General features: G+C 33.4%; 1 protein-coding gene across 1 annotated transcript in view; it reads right to left on the reverse strand.

Moving 5' to 3' along the window:
- LOC135198200 (zwei Ig domain protein zig-8-like) overlaps positions 1 to 10,000 on the reverse strand; it is a 129,739-nt gene that overhangs the window by 31,789 nt on the left and 87,950 nt on the right. The window contains exons 5-6 of the mRNA XM_064225778.1: positions 6,170 to 6,259; positions 4,652 to 4,729 (exon numbers count right to left, since the gene is read on the reverse strand). Of these exons, the coding sequence (XP_064081848.1) occupies positions 4,652 to 4,729; positions 6,170 to 6,259 (168 nt within the window). The remainder of the gene's footprint in view (positions 1 to 4,651; positions 4,730 to 6,169; positions 6,260 to 10,000) is intronic.

Consider the following 10,000-nt stretch of genomic DNA (forward strand, 5'->3'; position numbering starts at 1 on the left):
TGACTTGAGTAAACTGAAAGAGATGGCTGAAAAAAGGCTAAGAAACAAGAAAACAAGGGAGGAACTCACGAGAAATGCAAAGTACAGGAGAGAGGACTAAACAACACAATAGAAGATGTAAAACAGAGGCTTAAGGCCAAAGCACATAAGATCCAATGATACATAAACAGGAATAAGGGATACCAACAGAACAAACTATTCGGAACCAACCAGAAAAGACTATACAGCCAACTAAGAGGGGAAGACAACCACCAAGAAATTCCTGAAGCCGAACCAAGTAAGAGACTCTGGGAAAACATATGGAGCAATCCGGTATCACACAACAAGCATGCAACATGGCTCCAGGAAGTTAAGGAAGAAGAAACAGGGAGAATAAAACAAAGATTCACAGAGATCACGACAGACACAGTCAGACACCAACTAAAGAAAATGTCAAACTGGAAAGCCCTAGGTCCCGATGAAGTCCATGGATACTGGCTCAAAAACTTCAAGGCCCTACACCCACGAATAGCAGAACAACTCCAGAATTGTATCACAAATCACCATGCACCCAAATGGATGACCACAAGAAGAACATCCTTAGTACAGAAAGACTAGAGTAAGGGAAATATAGCCAGTAACTACAGGCCTCTCACCTGCCTACCAATAATGTGGAAGTTACTAACAGGTATCATCAGTGAAAGGCTATACAACTACCTAGAGGATACAAACACCATCCCCCACCAACATAAAGGCTGCAGAAGGAAGTGTAGGGGCACAAAAGACCAGCTCCAACCTGGATAGACTATAAGAAAGTCTTCGACATGATACCACACACATGGCTAATAGAATGCCTAAAAATATATGGGGCAGAGGAAAACACCATCAGCTTCCTCAAAAATACAATGCGCAACTGAAATACAATACTTACAAGCTCTGAAATAAGACTAGCAGAGGTTAATAGCAGGAGAGGGATCTTCCAGGGTGGCTCACTATCCCCACTGCTCTTCGTAGTAGCCATGATTCCCATGACAAAAGTACTGCAGAAGATGGATGCTGGCTACCAACTTAAGAAAAGAGGCAACAGAATTAACCATCTGATGTTCATGGACGACATCAAGCTGTATGGTAAAATGCCCTAATCCAGACTGTAAGGAATTGTATCTGGGGACATCAGGATTGAGTTTGGAATAGAAAAATAGGCCTTGGTCAACATTCAAAAGTGCAAAGTAACAAGGACTGAAGGGATAAAGCTACCAGATGGGAGCAACATCAAGCACATAGATGAGACGGGATACAAATACCGGGAACAATGGAAGGAGGGGATATAAAACACCAACAGATGAAGGACACGATCAGGAAAGAATACATGCAGAGACTCAAGGCGATACTCAAGTCAAAACTCATCACCGGAAATATGATGATGATAATAATAATAATAATAATAATAATAATAATAATAATAATAATAATGATAATAATAATATACTTTATTTCAGCTCAGGGCCATGTACATGGAATATAAAAAATACAGACAGTAACATACACAATCTAGATACATGAGACAACATGATAAAAAAAATATGAATAATCAGCACTTATCCACAAAATAGCTGAGGTAGCATAAAAGATAGTAATCATAATACTGGCAATAACAGTAATAATATTGGTGAGAAAAAAAATATGCATTGAGAGTAATAACAGTTAGTGCACATATTATATAACTTAAATTTTAACTAGAGACCTTAGGTGGTTACAGTAGTCAGTCCAGAGGGCTAAATACAAAAATTGAACGTAAAGAATATTCATATATCTGTAATTGCACAGCACTCTCCAGCTTATGCGCCGGGTATTACGTGGAGAGACTATTAATACATTGCTTACTATAAGAGGTATAATCTCCAAGGGTGAAAAACCCATCTTTTCTGTGAGACCTCCAACACGTCCACCCCGCACACTGTCAAGTATCAGTAATAAAAGCAATAAACACATGGGCAGTGCCAGTAATCAGATACAGCGCAGGAATAGTGGAATGGACGAAGGCAGAACTTTGCAGCATAGACCAGAAAACGAGGAAACATATGACAATACACAAAACATAACACGAAAGGAAGGAGGGAGGGGACTACTAAGCATAGAGGACTGCATCAACATCGAGAACAGAGGACTGGGGCAATATCTGAAAACCAGTGAAGACGAGTGGCTCAAGAGTGTATGGGAAGAAGGGCTGATAAAAGTAGAAGACCCAGAAATATACAGAGACAGGAGAAAGACAAACAAAACAGAGGAATGGCACAACAAACCAATGCACGGACAATACATGAGACAGACTAAAGAACTAGCCAGCGATGACACATGGCAAGGGGAGGGCTCAAGAAGGAAACTGAAGGAATGATAACAGCGGCACAAGATCAGGCCCTGAGAACCAGATATGTTCAAAGACCGATAGATGGAAATAACATCTCTCCCATATGTAGGAAGTGCAATATGAAAAACGAGACCATAAACCACATAGTAAGCGAATGTCCAGCACTTGCACAGAACCAGTACAAAAAGAGGCATGATTCAGTGGCAAAAGCCCTCCACTGGAGCCTGTGCAAGAAACACCAGCTACCTTGCACTAATAAGTGGTACGAGCACCAACTTGAGGGCGTGATAGAAAATGATCAGGCAAAGATCCTCTGGGACTATGGTATCAGAACAGATATCTTACAAGTATGTAATGTTAAGTGAAATCACATATCACGGCTTCCTTGGAGATAGGCTGAGCTGTAGGGGCAGTTTATTTGAGGAAGGAATTTGAATACGCAAGCAGTTTAACCGAGAGATCACTCACCCTGTCGTGAGGCATGTACATTCGTTTGTAAGGATGTTACAGGCCTAATAGTCCAAGGCACTTGCGAAAGTCACATTCTTTTTCGGTGAACACTAAGAGGTGAGGTGGTACACTCCAAGTGTCGGGAGAGAAAGCCCCATCGTAAAGGTAGGACATATTTTGTAAAAACTTAGAAAACCTTTACCTTTGGAAATGAGAGACAAGTGTGAAATACTCTCTTTACGTGAATACTTTGAAAAGAGTGATGTGTGTAGTGTATCTTTTATCCATTATTATCTTTATTACAGATGGGTCCTATTCCATGGCTAATTTAGAGACGGGAATCTCTAACCTGACTAATACGAGGACTTATTGACATTTTGGGTCAGGGAGTGAATTCTTAGTCAGGAGGGTAGAATGTTAACTTACTGGTTTCTTTATGGGCAGATTTGGGTTTTCTGTCATTATGACTGCTTAATCATTTTGTTCTATTTTATATTAAACTGCTCTGGGTAATAAATAGAATATTTTTATACTTACGAGATCTTAATAGCCTAACGACATAGTTGCAGACAGAGAGCACCATTGATGACAGGTAAGGGTTTATGATTGTGTAGTTTAATAAAAGGGGGGGCGGGTGTTAGAGATAGGGTGATACGTGCAAATAAACCAGACGTGACGTCGATTGACAAAATCAAGAAGAAAGTATCACTCATTGATGTCGCAATACCATGGGACACCAGAGTTGAAGAGAAAGAAAGGGAAAAAATGGATAAGTATTAAGAACTGAAAATAGAAATAAGAAGGATATGGGATATGCCAGTGGAAATTGTACCCATAATCATAGGAACACTAGGCACGATCCCAAGATCTCTGAAAAGGAATCTGGAAAAACTAGAGGCTGAAGTAGCTCCAGGACTCATGCAGAAGAGTGTGATCCTAGAAACAGCGCATATAGTAAGAAAAGCGATGGACTCCTAAGGAGTCAGGGTGCAACCCGGAACCCCACACTATACATACCACCCAGTCGAATTGGAGGACTGTGATAGACCAAAAAATAATAATAACAATAATAAAAATAATAATAACAATAATAATGATTTCTATTGTATATGAAATATCTACAAATGTTTGCTATATTCTCCACCACACGTATCAGTAAATTTACAAACACATTTTATCACTTACTTCCTATTATACAGATTTTAGAAATAGTAGTAGTTCACAGTACCACGAGCATTGAACTTCCTTCTCTTGTTACCTCTTTTAGCTTAAATTCCTTGAGACAATAGCCTTCTTGCTGAAGGTTCATAAGCAAATTGATTTTAATGGCATGCAGGACATTGACCGATTCATGGAAAAGAGAGATAAATTTTAGATTATCTGGATTTGCCGATTCTTGTCGAAAGAAATAGATTTTAATAGAATAAATAATGAAAATCATATACAAAGTATGTATTCACTTATTTAGAGAGAGAGAGAGAGAGAGAGAGAGAGAGAGAGAGAGAGAGAGAGAGAGAGAGAGAGAGAGAGAGAGAGAGAGAGAGCTGACAGAGTCCTGATTTCTGGTCACATTTAATCATAGGATTTGTGATAATTTTGAACAAAAATACTTAAGCCATTTTCGAAATATAACATCGTCAGCCAGAGTAATTGTAAAATCGGGCCCATTGGGAAACGAAATCAATTATAGATTTTCTGTAAAACAAAGAAAAATCTCAAGTACATCACCAGCAATAGCAGCTATTACTGCTACAGTTCATATCGTAACCAGGGCAGCTAGCGTTTCTGTTAGGAATGCTATGGCTATTATTAATAGAAATATTATTATCCTGCTATGATGCAGTTTCTACTGACCTGAAACCTCTGGTCTGAAGTATAAGTATACTGGTCGACAGTCAGCAGATGCAAATCTCGATGGCGAATCCACGATACCTGAAAGAAAATGAGTGAACGAATAAAAATTTATCGATGTTAAAATAGATACGATAAATAGATCAATAGATATTCCAAAGCGCCGAATAATCTTTCAGTAACATCTTGTTTGAAATGGCTAATTCTTCAATCAAAGCCATACCGCCGATTTATGACTTTCATTGTTCATGAGATGTTAATGAAAACAAAATAATTTCGAAATACGAAAATCAATAGTGTTGGTCATTAAACACATAAAAAGTGCTGGTCATTAAACACTTATGTGTTTAACCTGTAAAATTATTTCAGTCCCACTCGGGCCAAAATTTATAACAAAATAAACAATCTGCACTATTGTGAGAGTACATAATTGACGTTAATATATTTTTTTGTATTTTTGTAAAAATAAAGCACAGTATAAAGGTTATTTGCAAATGGATTTGAAATATCGTGATTGGAAATTTACATCATCTCTCCATATACCTATCAATATATATATATATATATATACATATATATATATATACATATATATATATATCATAGTATATGATATATACATATATATGTATATAACATATATATGTATATATACTATATATGTATATATACATATATATATATATATATATATATATACATATATATATATACATATATATATATATATATATATATATATATATATATATACATATATATATATATATATATATATATATATATATATATATATCTATATATATATATATATATATATATATATATATATATACATATATATATATATATATATATACATATATATATATATATATATATATATATATATATACATATATATATATATATATATATATATATATATATAGTATATATATATATACATACTATATATCATATATATATACTATATATATATACATATATATATATATATATATATAATATATATATATATATATATATATATACTATATACATATATATATATATATATATATATATATATATATATATATATATATATATATATATATATATATATTATATATATATAGTATATATATATATATGAACACTGAACTGGGGACAGAGAATTGATGAAAGCCAATCTTTCCAGGGTGGATTTCCCCAAAAGAGTCTAGGTAAATGAGGGCACAGGTAGTCTGTTGCTATTCATAGGCATATCAATTGGAGTTAGAATATCTCTGAAAAATATTATCAAATAAAAAGTGCAAACACTAGAAAATTTACCACAAGGTCAAAATATTAATCATGCAATTTCTAAAGTTTGTGTATACTCTGATTGCAAGTTTTTTCTTTCAGTCTCTTTCGCTAATGATATGAATTTATCTAAAGCTAGCCAATCCTTACCTCCCCCATCTCTCTCTCTCTCTCTCTCTCTCTCTCTCTCTCTCTCTCTCTCTCTCTCTCTCTCTCTCTCTCTGTACAACTTACTGTTTTATTTCCTCGATCCAGAACTCGACATCTCAAAGAAGCCGTTCTTCCCAGGACCGTGGACACGTTTCCTGAGTGCAGGGTGTCTACCTGGAAGTCAGAAAAAAGTACGTGGAATTTGAAAAACCATATTGTTGCTGTTTTGTCATATCCTTTCTTATACCTGAATACCCTCTATAACCCGCAGCTATAGTAGGAAAGCAATTCTTATTATAGGTTTCGAGCAAAACTAGAATCTTTCCACTTTCACTTGATGAGGAGCCAAGTGTGCTGGAAACTTAAGTTTTTCAGGTGATAATGATGTCTTTAGAACGAGTTTCTTATTTGTAATTGTTTGCATTGTTCAGAGCATAATGGATCCACTGCTCTTCCCTTTCTCTCGATACACTTCCGCCGAAGGAGAATGTTAAAATGAGGTGCCAGACAATCAGCTGACTCAGCCTTGGGTGAATTGTTGGACCCGCCCATATATTAGTGGTTTTCAGCGAGCTTTGAGTTCATTTATTATTACTATTCCCGTCATGAGTTTTCATTTGATTGCCGTCAAGTTGTATCAGCGACTTTGTAATATATTATAGGAATTTGGCAAATGTTTACAAATTTGTACCAAAATCAGGACAAAACTTTAAAGGGGTTTCAATTTCGCATCCTATTGTATGGGAAAGACTCAAAAACAGTAACTTTATACATATATATATATATATAATATATACTATATATATATATATATATATATATATATATAATGTAAGGATTAACATTAATGGGGAATACCTTAACAACTTAAGATTTGCAGATGACATAGCTCTACTCAGTGAATCAGGGGTGAATTACATAAGATGATAGAAGATTTGAAGAGAAAGCAGAAATGTAGGACTGAAAATGAATATGAAAATGCAGAAAGACAACAAATAAGGGTTATGGACGAACCTCTAGAGATTGTTAATGAATATACGTATCTAGGACAGACATTAAGTGTCTCCCCAGTGCATGAGATCGAAATTAAAAGAAGAATAAGCATGGGATGGAGAGAAATTTGTAAACAAAATAAGATTATGAAAAGTATAATGCCACTTTCTCTAAAAAGAAAAGTATTTAATTAAATGGTACTACCAGTATTCAATTATGGATCAGAAACTTGGAGCCTTACTAAAGCCTTAGAACAAAAGCTGGCTACAACTCAAAGAGCTATGGAAAGGAAAATGATGGAAATAATACTAAGAAGAGCAACATTGACATATGAGCAAACTAAAGGAGAGGATATTTTAACATCAAAATAGAAAAAGAAATGGGCGTTGACAGGACATGTAATGAGAATCTCAGATGATAGATGAACGAAAAGAATAACAGAATGGGTCCTTAGAGATTGCAAACGATGCAGGGTAAGAGAAAGAAGACGATTGATTGACGAGCTAAGAAAATTTGCGGGTATAGAATGGCATAGCGAGACCGTTTGTATATGTCTCATTGTTCCTAAAACAAAATGTATTGTTTTCTGGCTAAATTACCTGTGCCCACGTATGGGTGGCTGCTTTTAAATCTTCAATCTAGCCCACAGACGTTATTTCAGTTCTTTATAGTGACCTGGAACTTTGTTAATCATGTAATGTCCGTTTATATATACTTACCTGTCCTGTATTTTTAATTTTCCTCTGTGGCATTACCTTTATTTATACCTAGCGTCACATTTTATATATTTCGTGATCAAGTTATTCATATATATATATATATATATATATATATATCTATATATATATATATATATATATATAATATATGAGTCTGATCACATCACTGTGATTCATATATATGCTTTAATCTACAAATGTCCATTAATACCTAATTTGCTCTACCTCGGAATTAATAGCTGTGTGGTTAAAGTTGCTTCAATGAACGTCCTGATTTCTTGGTTCCAAGGTTCGCGCCAGAACGAATTAAATATTAAGGATAATTGTAGCCAAATGCCTATATACATTATCATCATACTATACATATAAATAACACATATACATATACATATACATATACATATATATACATATACACATATACAATACATATATACATCTATACATATATTTACATATATACAATATATATATATACATATATATATTACATATATATATACATATATATATACATATATATTATATACATATATATATATACATACTATATACAATATATATATACATATATTATACATATATATATACATATATATATACATATATTATATCACTATATATTACACATATATAATACATATATATACATATAATTACATCTATATATATAATATATATATATATATACATATATATATATATATAGATACATATATATATATCCTTGGTTTATATTTTCAAGAAAATTGTATATAATCTGGAAAAACATTCAGTTAGAGAAGTAGATATTAATTATATGAGGAAAACTATGCTTAAGTATTTCTTGTAACTTTTTTCGTACCAAGTAGCTACTATGACCAAGGAAAGGCAATTTAATATACTTTATATCTTTACTAGCAGTACTGTACACCGGTCTGGGACAAAATTTCTCAAAATTTGTTTTTACTAACCCTTTTACTGTAGGATCACTTTTGAGGGAGAAGCCTGCTCTTCCTGTGGACCTTAATTCGAGTGTCGTTTACTTGTTTACCTGTTCGCAGTGTGGTCTGCGATACGTGGGATCCAGTTCCCGCTGGCTTAGACACAGAATTTTGGAACACAGAGGTCTTTCTGTTAGAACTAGGTTTCCTCTTTCTAAACGACCTTTTTCTGCCATAAATGAACACAGTTTAGCACAGGACCATCCTTTCACTCACCTAGATTTTAGTGTACTGTCTTTTTGCTCAAATAGACTGGACCTTTTAATTTCAGAGTCGCTGTATATTTAGAAAATGAAACCGGAATTGAACAACAACTCGTCCGGTATTCAACTAGCTATCATATAGTTTCATAGTAGGTACACAAAGTGGGTCGTTAGCTATTTTATTTTTGAGCGTAGTTTGTTTACCTTTCATATTATTTTAATTTTTATTTCTGTTTTTGTATGATTTGCGCTTTGTTTTAGTTTTTTCGTAATTTTTAATTTTTAGTTTGTATGTGATGTTCGTTTTATTTTATGTTTTTACTGAAGCTTTTAATCAGACAATTCATTTTAATGTAATTTTTAGTGATTTCTCATCTTTGTCATTTTTTCAGCCTGAAGATGAGGTTTTAAACCTCGAAAGCTCGTAATATTAAAGAATGTTCTTCCTAGTCTTGGCACTATTATTCATCATCAAGCTAAGATTTCCAAGTAGCCGCCCAATTACTGAGACTATATATATATATATATATATATATATATATATATATATATATATATAATATATATATATATATATATATATATACACTTTTAACATTCCAGTGTACACCTCTAATGGACCTGGTGCTTTGGCGTCCTCAGTTTTGCTTGAGGCTGTATTGTACTGAGTTTATTATTGCCACCAGTCCCCTACTATACTTACCTACCCCAAATCTTCTCTGTCATTTCCTGTGTTTATTATGTTTATAATAAACTGACCATCCATAAAAATCTCACAATATCATGAGGTACTTAAAGTGGTCAAGAAATCCACAGCGGTATAAATGTAAATAATAATAGAATAATTATATATATATATATATATATATATATATATATATATATATATATATATATATATATATATATTATATACAAGAGAGAGCTTTCAAAAACCTGCTCGATTCTCCTCAGAATCGAGCAGGCTTTAGAAAGCCATCTTCGTATATTTACTTATAATACATATTTTCGTTTCTC

This window comes from Macrobrachium nipponense, chromosome 21, assembly GCF_015104395.2.
Source record: "Macrobrachium nipponense isolate FS-2020 chromosome 21, ASM1510439v2, whole genome shotgun sequence".
NCBI classification, from domain to species: domain Eukaryota; kingdom Metazoa; phylum Arthropoda; class Malacostraca; order Decapoda; family Palaemonidae; genus Macrobrachium; species Macrobrachium nipponense.